At 43.4% G+C, this 26391-nt stretch overlaps 2 protein-coding genes across 2 annotated transcripts in view; one reads left to right on the top strand and one right to left on the bottom strand.

The window, feature by feature from the left end:
- The first annotated feature begins 1664 nt into the window (after positions 1-1664).
- Positions 1665-9486, top strand: LOC129829756 (rab GDP dissociation inhibitor alpha-like). The gene is made up of 11 exons (XM_055891650.1): positions 1665-1995; positions 2840-2947; positions 3179-3278; positions 3604-3738; positions 3900-4098; positions 4264-4395; positions 4624-4723; positions 4981-5152; positions 5573-5717; positions 6240-6294; positions 6412-9486. The coding sequence occupies exons 1-11, from the start codon at positions 1951-1953 to the stop codon at positions 6562-6564; spliced, it is 1344 nt and encodes a 447-aa protein (XP_055747625.1). The 5' UTR covers positions 1665-1950; the 3' UTR covers positions 6565-9486.
- Positions 8897-26391, bottom strand: part of LOC129829754 (inter-alpha-trypsin inhibitor heavy chain H6-like) — a 45948-nt gene continuing 28453 nt past the window's right edge. Inside the window, exons 9-18 of the mRNA XM_055891648.1 lie at positions 25798-26258; positions 24427-25639; positions 12439-12471; positions 12100-12117; positions 11879-11920; positions 11717-11740; positions 11557-11607; positions 11356-11469; positions 10723-11124; positions 8897-10586 (exon numbers count right to left, since the gene is read on the bottom strand). Of these exons, the coding sequence (XP_055747623.1) occupies positions 10342-10586; positions 10723-11124; positions 11356-11469; positions 11557-11607; positions 11717-11740; positions 11879-11920; positions 12100-12117; positions 12439-12471; positions 24427-25639; positions 25798-26258 (2603 nt within the window). The 3' untranslated portion in view covers positions 8897-10341. The remainder of the gene's footprint in view (positions 10587-10722; positions 11125-11355; positions 11470-11556; positions 11608-11716; positions 11741-11878; positions 11921-12099; positions 12118-12438; positions 12472-24426; positions 25640-25797; positions 26259-26391) is intronic.

Genomic DNA, 26391 nt, shown 5'->3' with positions numbered 1-26391 from the left:
ATGGGTCAGTCATGGTGTGGGGTGGCATTTCTTTGTGGGGCCGCACAGCCCTCCATGTGCTCGCCAGAGGTAGCCTGACTGCCATTAGGTACCGAGATGAGATCCTCAGACCCCTTGTGAGACCATATGCTGACACATGCACATTTGTGGCCTGCTGGAGGTCATTTTGCAGGGCTCTGGCAGTGCACCTCCTTGCACAAAGGCGGAGGTAGCGGTCCTGCTGCTGGGTTGTTGCCCTCCTACGGCCTCCTCCACGTCTCCTGATGTACTGGCCTGTCTCCTGGTAGCGCCTCCATGCTCTGGACACTACGCTGACAGACACAGCAAACCTTTTTGCCACAGCTCGCATTGATGTGCCATCCTGGATGAACTGCACTACCTGAGCCACTTATGTGGGTTGTAGACTTCGTCTCATGCTACCACTAGAGTGAGAGCACCGCCAGCATTCAAAAGTGACCAAAACATCAGCCAGGAAGCATAGGAACTGAGAAGTGGTCTGTGGTCACCACCTGCAGAATCACTCATTTTTTGGGGGTGTCTTGCTAATTGCCTATAATTTCCACCTTTTGTCTATTCCATTTGCACAACAGCATGTGAAATGTATTGTCAATCAGTGTTGCTTCCTAAGTGGACAGTTTGATTTCACAGAAGTGTGATTGACTTGGAGTTACATTGTGTTGTTTAAGTGTTCCCTTTATTTTTTTGAGCAGTATATAATCATTATGTTAGGATTAGCCTTTGATTCCTAGCAACGAAGGCCTATTGATTGTAGGCCTATCAATTGTCTATCTGTGAACATCTGATAAAGTAATTGAAAGGCTATTTGTTATTGACCCCTCATTAGGCCTAATCTCAGAATATTGTTGAATAATATGGGACTTTTAAAGTAAACCGGGCGCTTTGTTGTCCGAGAAACCTGCGGCGCTCTCCTTGGTCCTGAAACGAGGACCTGAGTGGACCGTCAGAGCGGGTCACGTTAATGTTGATATGAGTGACAGCTAGCGTGCACATATTTCCGGCCTTCGTTTTCGTTGCTGTCAGTCATCGATATGGTCAATATGTAGGGGGCACCTAGACCTAGTCAAATATGGTGGTCTTATAAATAAAGTTGGCAGTTGGACATTTTCATGTGTGTCTAATCTTGAGGAAGAATTAGCCTATAGGGCTAAAATGAATGTTTTTTTATATGCCACCATGAATAGGCTACACAAAGTAACCAACATAATGCCTCCATGAGCAAGATTAATATTATGTCATTCTTAAGTTTACACAGCTGATGTTACTTTGAACCTATAAACACGCCTAGTTGACTAGGCCCATAGAAGACATAGCTACTGGTAACTATTTTCAGTCTTTTATCAGTCTTCTGAGCTTTTTCATAACAGCAGTGTTGGCGGAGGAATACCGCTGCATCCGCAATTGCTGCGCCTACCGCAATGAAAAGGACTGAAGGGGAAAACAAAATAAAAACGCACACGTTAGTGTCTAATTAGACAATAGAAGATAATTGAAAAATGTAAAAAAAGAAATCTAGTCTTTTTATGAATAGCGTAAGCATACAATATCATAACTGTTTAAATGTGAGGAGGGACGGTTTCTCTGTTTCGTCTGTTGTGAGACTAGGGGTGTAGCCTAGTGTGAGGCGCAGACGCAAGGGATGTGCCCTACTTTCCGACGCGAATGCATCATTGCTGTTCCACAGCGTTCCATGGTTAGGGCCATCTTTGGTCGTTCTTGCCGGTGACAGTGTGTGGACCATATTCCACTTTCAAATTATAACTGATTATAAATAAATAAATACTAACTTAAAACGGCATCTAACCAACATACACTTGCTAAAAAGAAACGGGGACAAATTACGTTCGTTCTTCCACTTGGTTTCCTTTCCTGCCAATTCCCTGAAATTTCACAAGGCAAAAGAGGGCGAGACAGGAGAGGCGGTGATACAACATGGATGAGGAATATGATGTGATCGTTTTGGGCACCGGACTCACGGTAAGTAGTCTAATCAATTGTATTTGCTTCACATTAAGGCTTGGCTTGGTGATATAACATACTCAACTTTACATTTATGAAGTTTGCTTATGTTTCCTTATTCATCCAATAATGTAATTGATAGGAGCATCTGCATCCCTGGCTGACTTTAGGAAAATGGGATGGTAAATAGCCTATCTGCCCCAAAGCTAATAAGATATCTTTGAATAATGGATACAAGTAGGCAACACTTTATTTGGATACATTTGTGTTGTCAATGCATTGTTCATTCGTTGTGCAGCATCTTTAGGCGTAGCCCCAGAGTGATGGTGTAGTGGCCTTCATTGAACAGCATTTGCGCAGGTCTGAGAATGGTTTTAAATAAATAGAACCTCTCCCTAGTACTGTATAATGTTTCGTAGACTCGCCTCAGTCATTACACCCTGTTCCATATTCGAGGCACATGTGTACAGAGTTTACAATAAGACAAAGCCAACATTTTACGAGTACGATGGATATACATACAATTTATATTTTTTTAGTGCAGACAGTTAATGATTTAGCCTGGATATGAACAATATCCACTACACTCATTTCAATTGGGGTGGCAGATGCAAAGAGAAAAAAAAGTGTATTTGCTTTATTTATACTACAATTGTTCGTTTTTTTATGAATAGTATTATTTTTATTATTAGTACAGTATTATTGTTATGGCTCAGACATCCGCTCGCGCTTGCGTACATCTTGTCCCTCCCTCTTACACCCCCCCCCCCCCCCTCCTCTCTCTATCTCTCCCTCCTGATACACACACACACAATTGCTTTTTTAATACGAATTTTGATTCATATTTTGCATTTCGTTTTAGGAATGCATCCTCTCTGGGATCATGTCTGTGAATGGAAAGAAAGTTCTGCACATGGACAGGAACCCCTACTATGGAGGGGAAAGCTCCTCCATCACCCCTCTGGAAGAGGTAAGGGCGTAGAACATTGTGGATCTAATGGTCATCATTTTGTGTCAATATCCACTCAAATATTCAATCATATTTAATATATTCCAAAGTTCCACCCAGCCCTCCATGGTTTAAGTCAGATATTTTATTCTCCTGTATTTTCCTTTCACTTCACTGCCCCAGGTTAATGGTTTGGCATTTGTAAGAGTATTTATTGATGTTTTCACTCGTGCATATATTTCCCTTCCACAGCTGTACAAGCGGTTTGAGCTGCCTGACAGCCCTCCAGAATCTATGGGTCGTGGAAGAGACTGGAACGTGGACCTCATCCCCAAATTTCTTATGGCCAATGGTCAGTTGTGGGATTTGTTTTTTGTTTGCAAATGAGTATTAGATTAATGAATATTCCTGTTACCAGTCGATACATACAGAACCAATCGGTACACCAATAGCCTCAATCATAAATCATGTTGCTCAGTTACTCAACGTATTCATGTATGCAGACCATCACCACATCATGAGTATACGTAGGAAGCAGAATTTACCCAAGAAAAAATTTAAATCGCCATCATGATACCAATAAAGCAAAATATGGCATGGCTGTTGATGAAACATGGTGATACCTTGAACTTATTAAATGAAAACCATCCTTTCTGTCTGACAATCCAATAAAACAGGTCAGCTTGTGAAAATGCTGCTATACACAGAAGTGACACGATACCTGGACTTCAAAGTAGTGGAGGGTAGTTTTGTGTACAAGGGAGGAAAGATCTACAAGGTGCCCTCAACTGAGACTGAGGCTCTAGCTTCAAGTAAGTTTGAATATACAGTAAACTGTACTTTAGATTATGTTGTGAGTTTGCTATATGTACCATCAAAGTTGACATTTATTAACATTTTCCTGCTATATATACAGTATAGTGTCGTATATGAGGCAGAGCTTTCACTTTTGTTTTTGTCACGTGTCCTCCAGATCTTATGGGTATGTTTGAGAAGAGAAGGTTCCGGAAATTCCTCGTGTTTGTGGCCAACTTTGACGAGAACGACCCTAAGACCTTCGAGGGCGTCGACCCCAAAGTCACCACCATGAGAGATGTGTACAAGAAGTTTGACCTGGGTCAGGATGTCATCGACTTCACTGGCCACGCCCTGGCCCTCTACAGGACAGACGAGTAAGAGCACTTAGATTGATTACCAATCGCTAATTTAGCCTGGGCCAGGGCCTATCAGGAAGTAAACTGAAATTCCAAATTAATGCTGTGAAATGCATTGAGGAAATGTGAATTTCCTCAAAGCACACCCTGACTCCTATTGATCATGTGTCTCCCTTTCTCCAGCTACCTTGATGTGCCCTGTTTGGAGACCATCAATCGTATCAAGCTGTACAGTGAATCCCTGGCCCGATATGGGAAAAGCCCCTACCTGTACCCCCTCTATGGCCTGGGGGAGCTGCCTCAAGGTTTTGCCAGGTCTGTGTGTTACATTTGTAATCCCTAAATCTCTATGTCCTTTCTTTAGTAAGACAAAGCTGTTCATGTTGAATTCTGATCTTAAGTCACTCTGGATAAGGATAAAAGAGTCTGCTAAAGCTAACTGACTAAATTGTAAATGTAAAATGTATTCAATAGTGTATTAGCATATTATTAGCATATTTATAATAAAGTATAATTCATAGACTCTCTCTCATACGTTGTTAGGTTGAGTGCAATTTATGGAGGAACCTACATGCTCAACAAACCAGTGGAGGAGATAGTGATGGAGGATGGCCATGTGGTGGGAGTGAAGTCTGAGGGAGAGGTAAAATCACCATCTAATCAGTTCTATAAAATCACAATGTAATCTATCTATAAAAATCACTCTAAACTATCAATAAAATCACATTCTAATATGTCTATAAGATCCAATCTCTTTACCTTATAGTAAAGTACTCAAGACTGCTGATAATGCACTGAAGAAAAGTGAACAATACCTGCACATTTACAATTGGTAGAAGAGAGAAAGTACAGTATGTTAGATTGACATTGTTATCTTCTATATTGTCCTTCCCTTGTCAGGTGGCTCGGTGCAAACAGCTGATCTGTGACCCCAGCTACATCCAGGACCGCGTGCGTAAGGCAGGTCAGGTGATCAGGGTCATCTGTATCCTCAGCCACCCGATCAAGGACACCAACGACGCCAACTCCTGTCAGATCATCATCCCCCAGAACCAGGTCAACCGCAAGTCAGGTGAGGGGTGAACCAAATACAGGTTTACTAAGATGGGATGTTTCTGACTTCCTGTTGTCAGATGTTCTCTTTACCAGTAAGTTTGCCTCACATAAAGTACAATAGCAGTGTTGTTGGAGAGTGAAAAAGTCTGGAATAGTCCAGAAAAGTAAAACTAAAATCTCAATCGAATACACAATTAGGTATCAGAAGAGCAAAGTGACTGCCACATAACATATTTTTCAGGCATATTTTATACTTAAGCAGTAAGGCACGAAGGGGTGTGGTATATGGCCTATATACCATGGCTAAGGGCTGTTCTTATGCACAGCGCAACGCGGAGTGCCTGGACACAGTCCTTAGCCGTGATATATTGGCCAAATATCACAAACCCTCTTTTCCTTATCCCTAAACTGATCTAACTTGTATTCTGTCCTCCAGACATCTACGTGTGTATGATCTCCTATGCCCACAATGTGGCGGCCCAGGGGAAGTACATTGCCATTGTCAGCACCACTGTGGAGACTAACGAGCCTGAGGCTGAGATAGAGCCTGCTCTGGAGCTGCTGGAGCCCATTGACCAGAAGTGTGTCTCTACTCCCTCTTCTCTACTACCTCTTCCTCCTCTTTACTACTCTCTTCTCCCTCTTCCTCCACTCTGCTCCCTCGTCCTCCTCTCTGCTCCCTCCTGTCTTCTCCCTCTTCCTTCTGTCTTCTCCTCCACTCCTCTTCTCCCTCCCACTTCTCTGATTGTCTTGGTTCTCTGTAGTTCAGTTGGTAGAGCATATGGTGCTTGCATCACCAGGAAAGTGGGTTCAATTCCCGGGACCACCCATACATAACATTTATGCATGCATGACTGTTTTGGATAAAAGCGTCTGCTAAATGGCATATATTATAATTTACATTTTAGTCATTGAGTAGATGCTATTATCCAGAGCGACTTTCATATAATGTATTTATATATATTATACTGTATATCTTGTGTTGTTTCATCACTGTCCAAAACTCAGCTTGTACGATGTGTGCTATCACAAATTAATAAAATGAATAGCAGTAAGGAGGCTTTTGTAAGTCAATAACTGACATCTTCCCTCGTTATCTGTAGGTTTGTGTCCCTCAGTGACCTCTATGAGCCCACAGACGATGGTACTGAGAGTCAGGTGAGTCAAACACATCTAGATATACCTCCTATATTGCTAAAACACCACCTTTGAGACATGTTTTAGGACAAGGCAGTGGAGCGGGAAAAAATTGGTGTGATTTTATGTCTCGTTCAGATATTTGCCTCGTCGGCCTACGACGCCACCACTCACTTCGAGACCACCTGCAACGACATCAAGGACATCTACAAGCGTATGACTGGAAGCGACTTTGACTTTGAGAACATGAAACGCAAACAGAACGATGTGTTTGGGGAGGATGAGCAATGAGGAGGGAGGGGCATCAGGGAGAGGGCGGGACAGAGAAGGGAGTGAAGAGGGGGTTAATGGAAGAAGGCAGAACATATGGATGAGGTGGTAGAGGGCAGGGTAAAGAGTACAAAGGATAACGAGTTAGATAATTTACAGATTGTAGGGGCAGGGTACCTTATATGGGAGATGGTGGGAGTGTTCAGGGGAGTTCTAGAAGGTTCTAGAGTAGACAGGGAGGTTCTGCCTTCCATTTGTCCTCCTTTTTCCCCCCTCCTTCTAAGGTCTCCGTACTCAAACATAATTAAAACACACACACACACAGCACATTGTTCCAAGACTCACATTCCCTATTTCTATCTCTCACTGAAAGGCAGGGTTGATATGGTCTCTCATTCCATTTTAAACTACATATAAACTATGATCATTAGCGGTAGACCAAATCATTGTCGTTGCAATTTCAAAAGCCTTTTCACTTTGTCATGCATGAATACACAGTAGTATTGCACATAGACCATGATGACGCGGCAGCATTCTGAAGGCTGGGCCATTCTCACACTGATCATTCCCTCCTGTCAACCCTGCTTTCACCCTGTTCTCTTCCTACTATTTAACCTGTGTTACGTATTTACATAGACAACTGCTCTTTTTTCGGCAAATCTCTCTCTCGGTCAGACAAAATGTTTTAAAATGAAACGTTAGAATATCAATAGGCTGTTCTGTCAAACTGATAATGCTCACTTTGCAGTGCTGCTGTGTTCTCTGTGCTAGTAGTTAAGCTAACCAGTGGCTAACTGTTCTGTTGTCCCTAAAACCACGTTTTATTTCTCTGTTGTGTCATGACAAAGTTACGATTTTAATGGTTTACGTTCTTTATTTTTTAATTGTTTAGAGTTTTTATTTCTCAACATTTGGTGCACATTTTCACTTGCTGAAGTTATGAAGTTTACTGAATTTGAAATGGAAACATGGACTGTAATACTCTGAAGTGGACTTTGAGGTCAAACTGAAAAGGGAATGTGTTGTGTAGAAGAGTGAGAGAGGGCGGTTACAGTGAGGGTCTGTCTGGAGGCTAGGCATGTTGGTGAGGTTACATGAATATATTTTTCATGAAATGAGAAAGTCTAAACAGTGTCCTTGGGATGTCCGAACTGATGTCACCCCATTGAAGTTGAAAATGGTTAAGGTAAGGGTTATGGTTAAGGTTAGGTTTAGGGTAGGGACGTCCCAAGGATAGCACTGAGTTGTACTCAAATAGGAAATCAGATCACTACATGTTGAGATACGATGAAGCAAGGTGATTAAAACGAATGTAGTTAGGGACTGTCGCAGATTTGAGATCAGGAAAGTATTGCTTTTGTGTAAAAGAAGGAAGACTGAACTCTCGGCTTGTAGTGAAAGGAAGCTCCAGATCATTGTTATGGTCTAACTAACCCTTGTTGTGTATGTCACAGAGAGAGACAAATTCCCTTTGGACTCCTGCTAAGCAACCTTACAGTAGCAAGTGGAGGGAAAAGCGGACACTCCCAAAATGTAAAACACTTAACAGAATGCACCATTACGAAAGGTTCTGAGGCCTCGATATGAAGTGCCTCCCCAGAATATGAACCAATTGCTTTTACTTGGTTTTAGCCTTAATTTGGGGTCTTATTCAATATGTTTGGGTTCTCAAATAATTTCAGTATATTTAAAAACAATGTTATCTGCCAATCATTCCTCTGCTTATTGATGTCAGTTGGTTGACTTGATGCTGCAAATGTCTTGTGTCTTTCATGACTGCTAACTGTGAACATTGTATTTCCACTAACTACCACCCACAGTCTAATATAACAGCGATAGAATCTCAGAAATTCTAGTCATTATATTTCTATGTTCTAGTAAATCCTGGGGTTCTGTGGACTTGGCTGGGCCCTAATGTGAATCTCCTCCATTGTAGAAACCCTTAACCTACATTCTGTCTGACCCTTTGAGGTTAGCCGTGTTCTCTTCATCTCTATATGTTTCCAGGCATGACATTGTTTTGAGATTTGGATCTGCAGCTTGGTTGGTTATTTACAGTACATATCAATTGTGGGCAGCAATGCTGAGAGATGGCACAACATTTCCCTTCATACGATTACAGTAACATGGATGACGTTAGTGGGAATTATTGCCTATCCCTTCATGTAGTCCCTCATATCTCTAAACGCCTCAGTTTTTACGTATTTGGGGTGGCTTTGTGTGTCTTAGTACAATGCTAATTTATTTGATTTCACTGACGTTATGGTGATGGAAGCTAATGCTGAATATGCTTCTCTGCTATTAGTTTGTTATATTATCATAACTGATCTCAAAGTGATGCATATATGCCGACTTCATTGTTTTAGTTTTGTTGTATCATGTTTGACCTGATTTACTGGTTATTACAGTTTTACATGGGTTAAACATTAACAGGTCTTATAACAGGTTGTGATGAAGGACAGTGGGACGATAGCAACAGTCTGGTCCTCAATCATAGGGTTCAATTAAGCTTTCAACCCTTCAGTCCAGTTATCTTTTAGACTCATTTATACAGTTTCAGACTGTGCACAGTTTTAACATTGTGTGAATTTCATACTGGAATTATGTTACCTTGGTGAAGTGTTGAGTTTACTCTGCAAGCGTAGCTAGTTATATTTGGGCATTGTTCCCCTTCCTCGACACCAGACGCTGTCTTCTCTTTATTTATTTAAAAGAAAGCCTAAAATGTGGTTACTGTATTCATGTAAGAGTTTTGGCCTTTGACTAATATTATTGATGACATCCCTTGAAATTGCAGAAAACATAGGGCAGACAGAGAAGTAAACAACTTACAGTCCTTTGTTTGATCACTAGTATGTGAATAATGTCTTGTGTAACAAATAAAATGAATTCAACTATGAACAAAATGATAGAAAAAAATTAAAAGCACATGGCAAATCCAAAGTGTCTGAGAGTCCATGTGTTTTAACAGAACTAAATCATTTGTGTAAAACTACCTACCCCAATAAGACCAAAACAAGTTCCATAGACAATTTATAAGATTTAGTCATTTTAGGAATATACATACTGTATATACACACAACTCTGACACTTTATAAAATTCCACACTGCTCAAATCATCTATTAATATATTTGTTATAACATTGGAATTATAAAAGTACTTATGAAACATGATTTGTGTGAAGGACAGTTTGGAATTAGCTGTATGTGAAGATCAAGCAGCATTTGTCTGCAGAAGTATACAGAAAATTAAGATCTTACTGTTGCAATGTTAACGGCAGAAGTCTGTCACTATTGTTGTTTCAGAAAGGACTGCTGCAATGACATCATCCCATCTCCTTTATTTATTAATGTCTGACACCTGTGTGAATTACCTCATCATACTTACTGGACTCTCACTCTGTCTCTCACTCTTTGTATCGTTTTCTCTTGTTTTCTCTTTTGCATCTGTCTCTTGTTCTCTTTTGCCCTCTCTTTTCTCTGTCTCGTATTTGTCTCTTTTTCCTCTCATAATCATGAATATGCATTCATGCACACTGCCACCGGTGCTCTCAGAGAGTAATAACTCACTATGTGACATTGGTATTGAAGGCTAGCCAGCAGCACCCTAGTCCCAGTGCTGTTTGTCCTTACAGAGTTTCCCATGGCCTGAGCTACCCAGCTTTGAGGTGGAGGGGATAGCTAGATGAGTGTCTCGGTTCCAATCTCCATTCCACTTAATATAAAGCAATGCATTAGGCATGTATAGTATTCTAACTAGTGTGCTAGGATGGACATTTAAAAAGAGCCAGTGAGAATTTACAGGTGATCCACCACATAGCTCTGGTAGGGATGCCCCAGCAGTCTCTCCACCTGCGCCTTGGGCACGACCCAACAACTTGCCAGGTGACCTTTCCTCACCGTGTCCTTCAGGGTCTTGTCCTGTAGGGTGACGGACATGTGTATCACCCCCCACCTCAGCACCCCCTCTTTACTGGGCTGACGCAGTGTGTCACGAGGGTCCTTCATCAGTGTGACACGCATGTCAGCATGCTGGAACTGGCCTGTTGGGACAAGAGAACAATCACTAAATCATTACATATTTTTCTAAATCCCTTTATACAGCAGGGGCTTTAGGGTCAGGTGCAAAAAGACAAAGAAACCCATTTAAAGTAATTGAAGAGTGATAAAGGAATGTACCCAGTAGGCCTTTGGTTGAAGGAGAGAGGCCCTGTCCATCAGTGATGTAGAATCCGAGGTGTGCCATCTGCAGGTAGCTGGGGTGTTTGTAGTGGTGGAAGAGAACCAGGAAATGAATGTCCTTCGTCAGCTCGATCCAACAGCTTTGATGGAAGTCATCTCTGCTTTCAATGGAAACCATCACGCCCTGCCTTGTCACAGATCCTTCCTGATTGGTGTGTAGGGTGTCCCGTCCCTCCCCCTCCACCACCACGGCATCCAATGAGAGGGTGATCATTATGGCGCCCAGCACACCTGTCCCGCCCCTGGTGGAGATGGTTATCTGGTCAAAGTACGTACGGGAACGGTCTTCGACGTCTTGTTTGGACGGAGCCCACATCAAATGACCATCCACCATGATACCTTAAGCGAGAGGAAGGCAAGGGTTAAGTGTGTGAGATATATATTTATTATATATGCATGGCAGCATTAACAGGATTAATGTGTTCGTATTAATAAATTCCCATTAAATTCTGTTCCTATACAATGGCAGTGTGCTTCTCAAATTATACAGCACATTGCTAAAATGAAATTGCATGCAAGTAATATAATATGAGAGTTCTGGACTTGTCTTGGTAGTCTGTGCTGACTAACCTCTCTCTGGGTCTTCCAGCAGTCTCAGTACATCGTTGGCCCTGCCGTCCACCGTGAAACACAGATTCTGTTTCAGTTTAGGGAGCTGGACCACAAAGTGAGGGTCTCCATCAACTTCAGAATATAACATGTTGGACATTAAGAAAAACAGGTGAGAAACATTAACTTTCAGTCATATGTTGTGTTGTGCAGGCCCCTTACCAGAAGAGGAGAAGACTCTGACAGAGCTCAGTCTGGAGGGGGGGCCCAGCCCTGGAAGGACAACAGTGTCAATCTCATCTGAAGCACTGAAACCAATGACAGGTCAGAGCCTGGCTCTGAAGTACATTAATCTTATGCTAGACTACGTAGAAATACTTACGAGGATTTGATGCTGATTCATCCCCTGTAAACATTCAATTCCCAAAAAGATGTTAAACATCTCTATCAACTTATAAACATACAAAGTATCCACATGGCCAACACAACTAAACAGTTATATACACACACATTTATGTATATGCATCTATCAACTATGACTTACATGAGTCATAGTCAAGGTCATAGTCGTAGGTTGCATCATAATCTGAAAGATGAAATCAGACGGACATCATTAGACACCAGACAGTTAAAACATACCCTCTCCCTGAGCTGGTCTGGGGGCTGTCATCAGAATCTCTATAGGGGAAACAGATTTTAATATACAACATTCATGTTGTTACAGTGAATCTATTTTTCATGGCAGCGAAGTAAGAGAGAACTCACCTTTAACCACCTCCATATCTAAAAGAAAACCCGGGAGAAAAAAAATATTACAGTTTAAAGCACCACTTCATCACTTAATACATTTTGTGCAATAGAATGATTAAATCTACTGGCCCACTCTTACATAAAAAGGTTTCCAAAAGGATTCCAGCAGTCCCCAAAGGAGAACCCTTTTTGGTTCCAGGTAGAACCCTCTGTGTAAAAGGTCCAACATGAAACTCATAGGGGTTCTACCTAGAACCAAAAAGGGTTCTTCAAAGGGGTCTCCTATGGGGACAGCCTAAGAACCCTTTTAGGTTCTAGATTTAAAAAAGGGTGCTAAGTGTGTGCTTGATTCACCTTTTCTATGGAGCTGAATGGAAGTAGAGACATCTGGTGGAGAGAAGTGGAACATGTCACAACTAAGGGCAGATTGATAGTACAGTGCCCGTGGTGCATTCGATTGTACATTTACATTTTAGTCATTTAGCAGACGCTCTTATCCAGAGCAACATACAGTTAGAGTCAAGAAGATTTGAGAGAGAGCGAGAAAGTTGATCAGAGACAGCACACAAGTGTTTTGGAAAAAAAAGGGATACAGGTCTATAGTTTAACATCAGAGGAGTCGAATATTGGTTTCTTGAGGAGGGGAGCAGCTCAAGACATTTTGAAGTCAGAGGGGACGCAGACAGTGGTCAGGGATGAGTTGATCAGAGAAGTGATAGGAGGTCTCCATAAATGGGCTGGAGAAGGGGATGGGGTCGAGCAGGCAGGTTGTTGGGTGGCCAGACCTCACTCGTTGCAGGATAAAAAAAATAACCATGAAAAGCCCATTGATACCCAGTCTCTTTTTCAAAGGAGACCTGGCCAAGAAAGCAGCAACAATCAATACATTACATCATTAAAACGTACAACATGTTCCAGCCTAAAAAAAAAGCATTTACACTCCTCCGTAACAAAGTCTCCCATCAATATTTTTTATTAATTCAGTGGCACTAACATATCTAGATGAAGCATGGATTGTAGACTATTCCAGGCCGCTGGTGCACAAGAAGAAAAGGCAGTCTTGCCTAATACTGTGAATGTCCTGGGGACTTTAATAGCAACCACCTAGCAGACCGGGTATGTTAACTGCTGGTGGTGAATTAGGCCAGACTATAGAGGGAGTTTACCCAAAAGGGCTTGGTAGATGAACACATACAAATGTATCTTTCTGCACATATAAAGTGAGGTCCAACCTACCATTTGGTACAAAGTGCAATGGTGGGTGAGTGACTTGGCATTTGTAATAAAATGCAAGGATGCATGATAAACAGAGTCCAGTCTCTGTAAGACGGAGGAGGTTACATGCATATACAACAAGTCACCATAATCAATGACAGAGAGAAAAGTGGCCTGAACAAGCTTCTTTCTAGCCAAAAGAGGGAAGCAAGCCTTAAGAAAATAAAAACCCAGTTTCAATTTAAGCTTTTTTACAAGATTATCCACATGAACTTTAAAAGACAAGTTGTCATCCAACCAAATACCTAGGTGTTTGTATAATGACACTTTTTCAATGGATAAGCCACCAGATGTGACAATGCTAACCTTCTCTGGCAGAGTTCTAGCTCTGGTAAAGGTCATGGATTTAGTTTTTTGTACATTGAAGACCAGTTTGAGACCATAAAGGGAGGCCTGCATTGACTGAAAAGCAGTCTGGAGCTCTTCAACAGCCTGAACCAGAGAAGGAGCACATGAATATATGACTGTATCATCTGCATATAGATTGCTGGTTGCATCCCATTTCCCAATTAATTAATACAAATTGAGAACAATGGGGCACACCTATATTAATCTCAAGAAAGTTAGACTTGTGATTGTCAGTATACACACACACACATTGTGTTCTGTCAGAAAGATAGTTCCTAAACCAATTTACTGCCTCTTCACAGAGACCAATGTTTCTGAGTCTAGCTAGCAACATTTCATGGTCAACTAAATCAAAGGCCTTTGATGAATCCACAAACGGAGCAGCACAATGTTGCTTTTTATCAAGTGCATTAATGTCATTTGCCACTACCACTGCCATAGCTGCAGTTGTGGTGCTGTGCCCCGATCTAAAGCCAGACTGAACCCCGCTCAGTATATTATTTTCAATTAAGACGTTTAACTGTGAGTTCACTAGGGATTCATAGACTTTGGCCAGGATAGGGAGTTTGGAAATAGATGCTAATATCTAGCATCCTGAGGGATCGCCACCCTTTAGCAGTGGGAGGACATAAGCTGATTTCCAAATGCTGGGTATGGAATTGGTCAAGAGACTCAAGTTGAAAATGTGAGCCACAGGTTCAGTAATACTACCAGCTGCTATCTTTAAGAGGTAGGGGTCCAGGATGTCTGAACCTGCAGACTTTTTAGTGTCTATTGCCTTTAGTGCTTTATAGACCTCAGTATAAGAAACAGGCTCAAAGTTAAAAAATTTAGTTATTTATTTATTTATTTTACCGTTATTTTACCAGGTAAGTTGACTGAGAACACGTTCTCATTTGCAGCAACGACCTGGGGAATAGTTACAGGGGAGAGGAGGGGGATGAATGAGCCAATTGTAAACTGGGGATTATTAGGTGACCATGATGGTTTGAGGGCCAGATTGGGAAAATGGTTCACATGAGGGCCTATATCATAGTTGACTGTAACAGAGCTTACATTAGAGGCCTGGGCCCCACCATTATTAAAAACTGAACTAGCAGATATGAAGTGCTTGTTAAAAACGCCTACAATATCAGCTTTATCCTTCACTTCATTAGAATCCATCATTAATGGTCAGGAAGCCTGGGTCCCCATAGTCTCTGGTGACACAGACCACTGCACCACCCGGGAGGTCCAGCTGTTAGTGTCCTATCGACCGTTCCACAGGTGCATGTTCATTAATTGTTTATGGTTCATTGAACAAGCATGAGAACCAGTGCCCAGGCTCTGTCGCAGCCGACTGCGACCGGAAGGTCCGTGGGGCAACACACAATTGGCCTAGCGTTGTCCGGGTTAGGGAGGGTTTGGCCGGTAGGGATATCCTTGTCTCATTGCGCACTAGCGACTCCTGTGGCGGGCCGGGAGCAGTGCGCGCTAACCAGGTCGCCAGGTGCACGGTGTTTCCTCCGACACATTGGTGCGGCTGGCTTCCGGGTTGGATGCGCGCTGTGTTAAGAAGCAGTGCAGCTTGGTTGGGTTGTGTTTCGGAGGATGCATGGCTTTCGACCTTCGTCTCTCCCGAGCCCGTACCGGAGTTGTAGCGATGAGACAAGATAGTAACTACTAACAATTGGATACCACGAAAAAGGGGGTAAAAATTCTAAAATATAAAATTCAAAAAAGACACTAACAGCTTACAGACGGTAGGCAATTATGTTCACAGTTATGAAAACCTGGGATAATAAAGGAGGCCTTTCTACTGACTCTGAAAAACACCAAAAGAAAGATGCCCAGGGTCCCTGCTCGTCTGTGTGAACGTGCCTTAGGCATGCTGCAAGGAGGCAGGACTGCAGATGTGGCCAGGGCAATAAATTGCAATGTCGGAACTGTAAGACACCTAATACAGTACTACAGGGAGACAGGATGGATAGTGGCAAACCACGTAACACCTGCACAGGATTGGTACATCCGAACATCACACCTGCAGGACAGGTACAGGATGGCAACAACAACTGCCCGAGTTACACCACGAACGCACAATCCCTCCATCAGTGCTCAGACTGTACGCAATAGGCCGAGAGAGGCTGGACTGAGGGCTTGTAGGCCTGTTGTAAGGCAGACATCACCGGCAACAACGTCGCCTATGGGCACAAACCCACCGTCGCTGGACCAGACAGGACTGGCAAAAAGGGGTTTTGTCTCACCAGGGGTGATGGTCAGATTCGCGTTTATCGTCAAAGTAATGAGCATTACAGAGGCCTGTACTCTGGAGCGGGATCAATTTGGAGGTGGAGGTCTGCCGTCATGCTGGGGCGGTGTGTCCCAGCATCATCGGACTGAGCTTGTTGTCATTGCAGGCAATCTCAACGCTGTGCATTGCAGGGAAGACATCCTCCTCCCTCATGTGGTACCCTTCCTGCAGGCTCACCCTAACATGACCCTCCAGCATGACAATGCCACCAGCCATACTGCTCGTTCTGTGCGTGATTTCCTGCAAGACAGGAATGTCAGTGTTCTGCCATGGCCAGCGAAGAGCCGGGATCTCAATCCCATTGAGCACATCTGGGACCTGTTGGATCGGAGGGTGAGGGCTAGGGCCATTCCCCCAGAAATGTCCGGGAACTTGCAGGTGCCTTGGTGGAAGAGTGGGGTAACATCACACAGCAAGAACTGGCAAATCTGGTGCAGTCCATGAGGAGGAGATGCACTGCAGTACTTAATGCAGCTGGTGGCCACACCAGATACTGACTGTTACTTTTGACCCCCCCTTTGTTCAAGGACACACTATTCAATTTCTGTTAGTCACAGGTCTATGGAACTTGTTCAGTTTATGTCTCAGTTGTTGAGTCTTGTTATGCTCATACAAATATTTACACATGTTAAAGTTTGCTGAAAATAAACGCAGTTGATAGTGAGAGGACGTTTCTTTTTTTGCGTAGTTTGCGTTCACTTTAACCGCAAGCAATTCAAAATGTTTGGCTTTGGTAATCGAGAGAATTGCAGAGGTGTTATACTCGGATTTAACATGAATTGCAACCCCTCCTCCTTTACTCATCCGATCTAAAAACCGTGTACCCATCAATAGAAATCGAGTTATTTGACACAGATTTCTTTAGTCAAGTTTCTGATAAAACCCATTGTCTGCATTTGTCATTTTGGCCCATATTCTAATCATTTCTATTTTTGGAAATAGACTTGACATTAACATGCAAGAGGCCAAAACCTGCTCTGTTTTTGAAATCATAGGGAGTCGGTAGAGATTGCATGGTATCTACCCGCCCAGGGTTTGCTCACACGTTACCAGAGATCAACAATAAAAGCATAACAATATATCTGTTGCCCAATGCATGAGGACTTGGCGGAGCCAGCACCATTGTCAATAAAACAGAGTCTTTCGACACAGAAAAAAATTGTCATTCAATAGTTTGAGATTTGGGAAGTATGCCATCAAGTGTAGGTCCAGTTGCGTTTGAGAGTGGTACAAATGCAATTGCAGAGAGAGACCAAGTTCCTGGTGGTATTGACATGATGGTCTCGGAGCGTTTGCAAATTGTAGGGCATAAGGCGAAGATAATTCACTCACCTATTGATCATTCAGCCTATTTAATCCATGATGGCATTGAGTAAAGAGCAGGCACAGTAACAGATACCTCTAAAAACCAACATTATGTATTTCAGCACAGGTGTGCAATGACCTGTAAAAGTTGTGCACAGTCGTGGCCAAAAGTTTTGAGAATGGAATTTAATATTTGTGTCACAAAGTTTGCTGCTTCAGTGTCTTTAGATATTTTTGTCAGATGTTACTATGGAATACTGAAGTATAATTACAAGCATTTCATAAATGTCAAAGGCTTTTATTGACAATTACATGAAGTTCATGCAAAGAGCCAATATTTGCAGTGTTGACCCTTCGTTTCAAGACCTCTGCAATCCACCACGGCATGCTGTCAATTAACTTTTGGGCCACATCCTGACTGATGGCAGCCCATTCTTGCATAATCAATGCTTGGAGTTTTTCAGAATTTGTGGGGTTTTGTTTGTCCACCCGCCTCTTGAGGATTGACCACAGGTTCTCAATGGGATTAAGGTCTGGGGAGTTTCCTGGCCATGGACCAAAAATATCAATGTTTTGTTCCCCGAGCCACTTAGTTATCACCTTTGCCTTATGGCAAGGCGCTCCGTCATGCTGGAAAACGCATTGTCCGTCATCAAACTGCTCCTGGATGGTTGGGAGAAGTTGCTCTCTGAGGATGTGTTGGTACTGTCGTGTCTTTACTATCATTAAATTGAAGACTTAGTTTTTATCAAAGATTCCTGTAATTAGTATTACGCGATTAAAAGGAATAATCATGTAACTGTAATTAACTAGGAAGTCGGGGCACCAAGGAAAATATTCAGATTACAAAGTTATAATTTCCTATTATAACCTTTCAGATATTTTCATATCTGATCAATAGTCTTCTGATTAATGAATTATTTATTTTACCTCACGTTAGTCTCATTCCAAACGTCGTAAATTGTTGGTCATCTGCACGAACCCAGTCTTCCCTATGAGTCATCCATACATCAATTGTCTTAAATAATTCATTTATTACTAACTAAGTAACTCACAGAAATGCATAAACAAACAAAGTAAATATGGTTACAAGAAATGATAGGAGAATGTGCCCTAGTGGGCTAAACCAGAATGGCGGCTTGTTAGACCAAAGGGAAGTGGGGGTCGACTGAGAAGTCACTACAGAGTTAATAATTATAACAATTGAAATGCTAATCCTTTGCACATGAACGCTCACTCATTCGGGAACAATTGCAATCAATATATATATTTACGCTCAGTGTGTCGTCTTGATCGCTGTTGAAAAGTTAGTTTCTGTTGGAGAGTTTCAGTCCTCTCTCTCTCTGTCGTGGTTAGAGTGGATAGTTCAGAGTGACATTCATTCGTGTTGTTGTAGAATGGATGTTTCGGCTGTTGTCGTTCAATGATACCGAATTCCTAGCTGCAGACAAGTAATTAATATCAAAGACTTGTTCTTATTCTGTCGGTATCATTAGTCTACGAGTTTAACCACGTGGTATGGTTAAAAGATTCAGCAGTCTGGTCTCAAACCTTGGCCCTCTCGTTATCGAGGTAAGCTGGTCCGCAACCTTTAGCCATCTCGTAATTGAGGTAAGCTCGGTCTGGTGATAGAAAACCCGAGTGGGGGTTTTATTCGGAAGGGCCGAAAAAGGGCTGTCCCAGGATGCCTGACCCTAACTGGGCTTATGGGCGGTCCTCTGATTTAGTTCAACTCAAAAGGGAATTGGAGTTTCCTTCATTAAAACAGTCCAAAATCACATTACACCATTTTACAAACAGTATCATACTCACTCATTCATCTTATACAACAATTAGATGTAAACCTCATATCTGAGTCTATTATATAAACAGCGTTATGGTAATGTGGCCGCACTGTCTCCCATGAGCTTCCCCAAGTTGTAACAAGACCAGATCGTAGCTGGATTCTTCACCGATCTTTTATACCTTCTCCGGAACGTAACTGTTGTTCGGACCTCAAGTTCTGTGAGGTGGAAGAAATTCCTTTGTTTTCTATGAAAGCTCACTCTGTCTCCTCATGCACACAGTATAGAGGCAATCTCTTCCAGGAATTTACGACCTCTCTGACCACAGCAGCCTAGTTGTAGGGGGCAGGGAGAGGCAGGGAGAGGGGGATGGGGCTTGCTGTACCCAAATAGGGAAACGTCATGACAGTACCGTTCTTAATTCATGGCGGTGTTCTTAATGTTCTTAACTTCTCTAGGATATGTGGGACGCTACCGTCCCACTTGGCCAAAATCCAGAAAAAAATGTAGCGCGTCAAATTCAAATATATTACTATAAAAATCTATCTTTCATGAAATCACGCATGAAAGACACCAAATTAAAGCTACACATTTTGTGAATCCAGCCAACATGTCTGATTTCAAAAAGGAAAGCACACCAAACAATTATGTTAGCTCAGTACATAGCCACAGAAAAACACAGCCATTTCCCCAGCAAAATATAGTAGTAACAAAAAGCAGAAATAGAGATAAAATGAATCACTAACCTTTAAACATCTTCATCAGATGACACTCATATGACATCATGTTACACAATACATTTATGTTTTGTTCGATAATGTGCATATTTATATCCACAGATCTCGGTTTACATTGGCGCCATGTTCAGAAATGCATCCAAAATATCCGGAGTAATTACTGAGAGCCAAGTCAAATAACAGAAATACTCATCATAAACTTTGATGAAAGATACATGTTTTACATATAATTAAAGATACACTTGTTCTTAATGCAACCACTGTGTCAGATTTAAAAAAAACTTTACGTAAAAAGCACACCATGCAATAATCTGAGACAGCGCTCAGATTTAACAACATTTCTCCGCCATGTTGGAGTCAACAGAAATACGAAATTACATCATAAATATTCCATTACCTTTGATTATCTTCATCAGAATGCAGTGCCAGGAATCCTAGTTCCACAATAAATCGTTGTTTTGTTCGATAATGTCCATTACTTGTGTCCAATTAGCTAATTTTGCTAGCATGTGTAGTACACGTGTCCAAACGCTCGCGCAGCTGCAGGCAAACGTCAGAGGAAAACTTCAAAAAGTTATTACAAGTCGAATAAAGTGGTCAAACTTAGTAGAGAATCAATCTTCAGGATGTTGTTATCACATATATCCAATAACGTTCCTACCGGAGCATTCTTTTCAGTCTCTATAAGTAATGGAACGCATGGCGATATCATGAGAAAAGTGCGTGACCAAGAACTGGCACTCTGCCAGACCACTGACTCAAACACCTCCCATCCGGTCCCACAACACAACATAAGCTTCATTCCACGTTCTACTGACTGTTTACATCTAGTGGAAGGCGTAGGAAGTGCAAACAGATCCATATATTACAGGGAATTGAATGGCGATGACTTTAACATCGACCACTCTCAGAATTCTCACTTCCTGTTTGGATTTTTTCTCAGCTTTAGAAACTTCAGAGTGTTTTCTATCCAATAGTAATAACAACATGCATATATTAGCATCTGGGACAGAGTAGGAGGCAGTTCACTATGGGCACACAATTCATCCAAAAGTGAAAATGCTGCCCCCTATATCAAAGAAGTTAAGCAAAAATGTGAGTGAGCCCACTCCCTTGGCTGAGAAGCAACCCCACACATGAATGGTCTCAGGATGCTTTACTGTGGCATGACACAGGACTGATGGTAGCGCTCACCTTGTCTTCTCCGGACAAGCTTTTTTCCGCATGCCCCAAACAATCGGAAAGGGGATATATCAGAGAAAATTACTTTACCCCAGTCCTCAGCAGTTCAATCCCTGTACCTTTTGCAGAATATCTGTCTGTCCCTGATGTTTTTCCTTGAGAGAAGTGGCTTCTTTGCTGCCCTTCTTGACACCAGGCCATCCTCCAAAAGTATTCACCTCACTGTGCGTGCAGATGCACTCACACCTGCCTGCTGCCATTCCTGAGCAAGCTCTGTACTGGTGGTGCCCCGATCCCGCAGCTGAATCAACTTTAGGAGACGGCCCTGGCGCTTTCTGGACTTTCTTGGGTGCCCTGAAGCCTTCTTCACAACAATTTAACCGCTCTCCTTGAAGTTCTTGATGATCCGATAAATGGTTGATTTAGGTGCAATCTTACTGGCAGCAATATCCTTGCCTGTGAAGCCCTTTTTGTGCAAAGCAATGATGATGGCACGTGTTTCCTTGCAGGTAACAATGATTCCAAGCACCACCCTCCTTTTGAAGCTTCCAGTCTGTTATTCGAACTCAATTTTGCATGACAGAGTGATCTCCAGCCTTGTCCTCGTCAACACTCACACCTGTGTTAACGAGAGAATCACTGACATGATGTCAGCTGATCCTTTTGTGGCAGGGCTGAAATGCACTGGAAATGTTTTTGGGGGATTCAGTTAATTTGCATGGCAAAGAGGGACTTCGCAATTAATTGCAATTCATCTGATCACTCTTCATAACATTCTGGAGTATATGCAAATTGCCATCATACAAACTGAAGCAGCAGATTTTGTGAAAATTTATATTTGTGTCATTCTCAAAACCTTTGGCCACGACTGTAGAATTTCCCACCGCCCAAGGTGCATCAGGTTTTCCAATCTGATAACCGCTTCTCACCTCTTAGCCTTCAGTGCGCACCTGCGCTCGCGTAGCAGGCCTTGTGCGCAGACAGACGCTCCTGACTCAGCGAGTTCCAACTCCAGAAAGGTGTAGATAAAAATAAAGGCCTTTTCAATGCAAAATCTTTGTACAAGTATATTTTGTAAAATAGTTATATAAAAATAGTTATATACAGCATCCACCTTTACATCAAAAGTATTTGCTTCTGTAAACAGGATCAGGGTCATTAAAACGTAACTCTTAAAACTTTGATCTCAAGGATCACACGGACAGACTGATTGGATACAATCTTTGATTTGCTCAATGGCGCTTTCTCCCCACTCTCTGTCATCTGGAGAGAGTGGGGAGAAAGAGGTCAAGGCGTAAGGTAGTTCTGTGTGAGTGAGACCAGTGGACTCAATAGGCTGAGTGAATGAGTAGCGGATGTGGTCCACCTTTTTTTCCAAAGTGGTTGACAAAGTTGTCTGCAGATAGGGAGGAGGGAGACTCACAATGAGTCACCCAGCCATGGAGCAGGAGAGGAGGGCCGAGCTGGCTGGGAGGAAAGGGGACAGTGTGAGTCGTAGTATGCGGAAAGGGCAAAGAGGCGGAATAAGGAGACAGAAGGGAGAAGGATTTAGCAGAAGGGAGAGATGATAGGATAGAAGAGGAGAGAGTAGTGGGAGAGAGAGCGAGAGAGAGATTGTGAAGGCGCATGACCATCTGGGTAGGGACTGAGTGGTTAGGGTTGGAGGAAAGGAGACAGAAAAGGAAAAAGGAAATTAGTGATCAGAGACCTGTGGGGGGGGGGGGGGTTGCAGTGAGATTAGTAGGCAAACAGCCTCTAGTAAAGATGAGGTCAAGCGTATTGCCTGCCTTGTGAGTTGGAGGGGATTGTGAAAGGGTGAGGTCAAGAGGCAAGGAGGGGAAAGGGAGATTTGGAAAGAAATTAATTGAAGGCAGACGTCGGGAGGTGGAAGTCACCAAGTACAAAGAGCAGTGAGCTATCGTCAGGAAATTAGCTTATCAAGGTGTCAAGCTCATTGAGGAACTCTCTAAGGGCACCTGGTGGGCGATAGATGACAAGTGACAGTGACAGCATGGAATTCAAATGAGAAGATGGACAGGTCAGAGGGAGAACAGAGAAAATCTCCACGGCCAGATGCTCTCAGACTATGAGAGAAAACGTAGTCAGGTGAAGAAAGAGCAGCTGGAGTAGCAGTGTTCTCTGTGGTGATCCATGTCTCCCTCAGGGCCAAAACGTCAAGGGTCTGAAGGGCAGCATAGGCTGAGATGAACTCAACTTTCTTGACCACAGATCAGCAGTTCCAAAAACTACCAGACCCGGAATTCCACATGGATTGTGCACACAGGGTACATTAAATTAGAAGTGTTGCAGCCAAGGGGTCGGGAACATCTGTAAAGCCTACAAGGAGTGGTGCGAACAGGTATAGGAAACACACACATAGTTGACAAAGCTACAAAAGAGCAAAATTAGATAATCGGTAAATAACTAGGTAAGATACTCAAGTGAAAGAGGGGTGTAGCGCCTCCCTCTCTTTCCTTCCTCCAACAACTCCACAGAACAATTCGTCAAAACCACCTTTGTTTCCTTGTCTAACGCGCCACTGACACGCCCACCGCTTAGAGCTGCTGCTGTGAAACCAGGGGAAACTGAAGAAGTAACAATAATTCCTAATTGCCTAGAAGAGGTGGAGAACAAAACACACCCTGTACTAATTGCTGATTGCCTAGGAGAGGTGAAACCACTCCCCCCCCCAATACAGCCACTGATAACAAAACAAGTCACAAACTGCCCTGCCCCTTGATCCTGGTTGATGTCTGAAAACTATCTGAAACTTATAAGCAGTCAGCAGTTCACACACCAAGTATTCTACTGGGAAAACAGGCAGCACTTAAAGTAGATGGCCATAGCTAGCAAAAAGACAGTACTAGACCACAACAGATAAAGACAAAACAAATTATACTTATCACTCCTGGCGATATCAGGAGTCCTCTAGCTATCCTCTAGCTATTGTACTAGTACTTCTCTGATAGACAGGTACAAAATATGGACTGTAAGTTTTATACTCGATACAAAGAAATGTATTTAATATGCAATACTGGTATTCAGTAAAAATGTATCCTCGCCTATACTTTGCATACTGCTTTTTGGAGTTCCAAGTGAAATAGACAGTAGAGAGTGGACTTATCTCTCGTGCACAGATGAAACATAATTGATATTGTAGCATCTGTCAACAGACTGTGGGATGCCACGACTAACATTGTTCCAGTGAGCTGTTTTTTTGTCACTGATCATTTGGACAAATCACGATTTTGGCAGGTGCTCACATCTTTACAATTTTGGAAGGGGAGGGACATTTGACCCATAGACTTGCACGGAATTTGAGAGAGAGGGGGGAGGAGCTACCATTCTAGTTTCTTTTCTAAGATCTGGCACAATTACGCAAGATTTTAGTTCTGGTTCACGAGATTAGTGGAAAACCTACCCAAAAGTCCTGCAGCCTCCCACAGTTTTGGTCCGTCTGTAACGCCTGGCATGGGGGCAAACGTGGCAGAGACAAAGGTGGCAATCTGGTCCACATCTGGGTCTGTGTCTGTGTTACTGCCCTGTGGAGCTGGAGTAGGGGGGACATACTTAAGACTGTACAGGTGTGTGGTGACCTGACGTTGGTTGGCATCAGCGGCAGACATGGTGGCGTTTTCTGAGGAAGAGGAGGATGAGAGGGATATTCTAACTGGCGGGAGGACTGTTCTAACAGAGATGGGCAGGGGCGTAGTGGGTTTCCCAGGCTGTGGAGCAGGGGTTGGGTCGGCTCTGACTGAGGTGGTGGTGGTAGTGGAGGTAGTGGTATTCACAGTTGTAGGGACTGTAGTCTTTACTGTTTTGCTTTGGGTGGTAGTGGTGGTGGTTGTAGGGATGGTCTTCACTGTGGTGGGTGGAGGGGTTGTGGTGGTGGTTTTCCCAAGTGCAGGAGCGGTGGCTGTTTTGAGCGAGTTGGGCAGGGGGGTACTGACTATTCTGGCAGGAGGGGCAAGAGCAGTTTTAGGAGAGCTGGGAGGAGGGGTAGGGGTTTTCCCTGAGAGAGGGACAGGGACGGTTTTGACAGCACTGGGGCTGGGGGTGGTAGTTGTAGTGGTTTTCTTGGGGGATGCTGGAGCCACTATTTTCGCTGGGTTGGGTTTTGTTGGTGGGGTGGAGCCCTTTCTGGGTTGAGGTGGTTGGAGAGGTGGAGGCTTTGTGACAAGAAGGTCTGGTTTAGCTTTGATCATCCTGGTCTTTTTCACAGGGATTGGGGAGGCTATGTTGGTGGCAGGTGTGTGGGGTACTGTGGTTGTTGTAGTAGCTCTGGTGGTGGTGGGTCGAACCGTTGTAGTTGACGCTGGGGTAGGAATTTCATCGGCATCAGGCTTAACTACAACGAGGGAAGTAACAGGCGTGACAAAGTTGTACTTGAGGGAGAGGTTGGTGGCCTTCTCTCCCAGCAGTTTCTGTATGTTCGGGTCAGTGGTGTTCAGTTTGGCCAGCAGCAGCTCTTTGATAGTGAAGTAAGCCCAGAGACGCCGTACGAAGCTGGGGATTCCATCCATGCCCCCAGGGCAGCCCATAGAGAGCACTGTCCTATTCCCCTCTCCATTAGACACCAACACCTCATTCTCCACATTCACCTTCTGCTTGGAGCCACTGGCCGTCAGAGACACCTGAGAAGAAAATACAAAAGTAGAGAAGAGAAGATAAGACAAGATACATCTTTATTTGCCATTACAATATGAATAATTCAAGTGGACATTTCCTTTCATCTTATGGCATAAACAATTGACAAACACAGATCAAGCAACATGATCTAAATGATACAAACCTTCAGGTCCCTGACCCCTGGCTTGACCTTCCCAGTGACCACCAGCTCGGAGCCCTGGAAGTAGTTAGGGAAGAGGGAGCGTGTGACGTCAAAGGCCTGGTCGTCCATGTAGGTCAGCTGGATGTCTGATAGTAGCGGGCTGGCCACCTCATCGTAGAATCCCTTCAGCTGGAGTGCGGCGTCCGCATCCTCGTACACCATCCTTGCCACGCCACGGTTGTCCAGTGCCAGGCGCCGTAGCAAAGGGAAGTCGGCGTCGTCCCCGAAAGCCAGGCCGAACAGAGAGGTGGCCCCCAGGGCGCTCTTAGCATTGCTCAGGATGAAGTCACCGGATGTCACACCGATGGTAGCCTCACCGTCCGTCAGGAAGATGACCAGAGGGACCCGGCGGGTGCCACCGGAGGAGGAGGGAGGGTTGACCAGCTGGGCGGCTGAGAGGAGGGCTGCATTGATGTTGGTCCCTGGAGGATAGAGGGACAAATGGGAAGGAGACGTGGAGCAGAGAGGTAGGGGTGGAGGTGGAAGGAATGGAGGATGCAGAAGAGGAGGGAGAAGAGGAGACAGAAGAGGAGGAAAAAGGGTAGGCAGAAGATG

This window comes from Salvelinus fontinalis, chromosome 31 (genome assembly GCF_029448725.1).
Source record: "Salvelinus fontinalis isolate EN_2023a chromosome 31, ASM2944872v1, whole genome shotgun sequence".
Classification (NCBI taxonomy): Eukaryota; Metazoa; Chordata; class Actinopteri; order Salmoniformes; family Salmonidae; genus Salvelinus; species Salvelinus fontinalis.
This window is presented reverse-complemented; position numbering and strand designations above follow the sequence as displayed.

Coding starts and splice junctions, on each gene's coding strand:
- LOC129829756 (XM_055891650.1), top strand. CDS start 1,951: ATGGATGAGGAATATGATGTGATCGTTTTGGGCACCGGACTCACG. Junction 1,996..2,839: donor TTTTGGGCACCGGACTCACG/GTAAGTAGTCTA, acceptor ATTTCGTTTTAG/GAATGCATCCTCTCTGGGAT. Junction 3,279..3,603: donor CAAATTTCTTATGGCCAATG/GTCAGTTGTGGG, acceptor CCAATAAAACAG/GTCAGCTTGTGAAAATGCTG.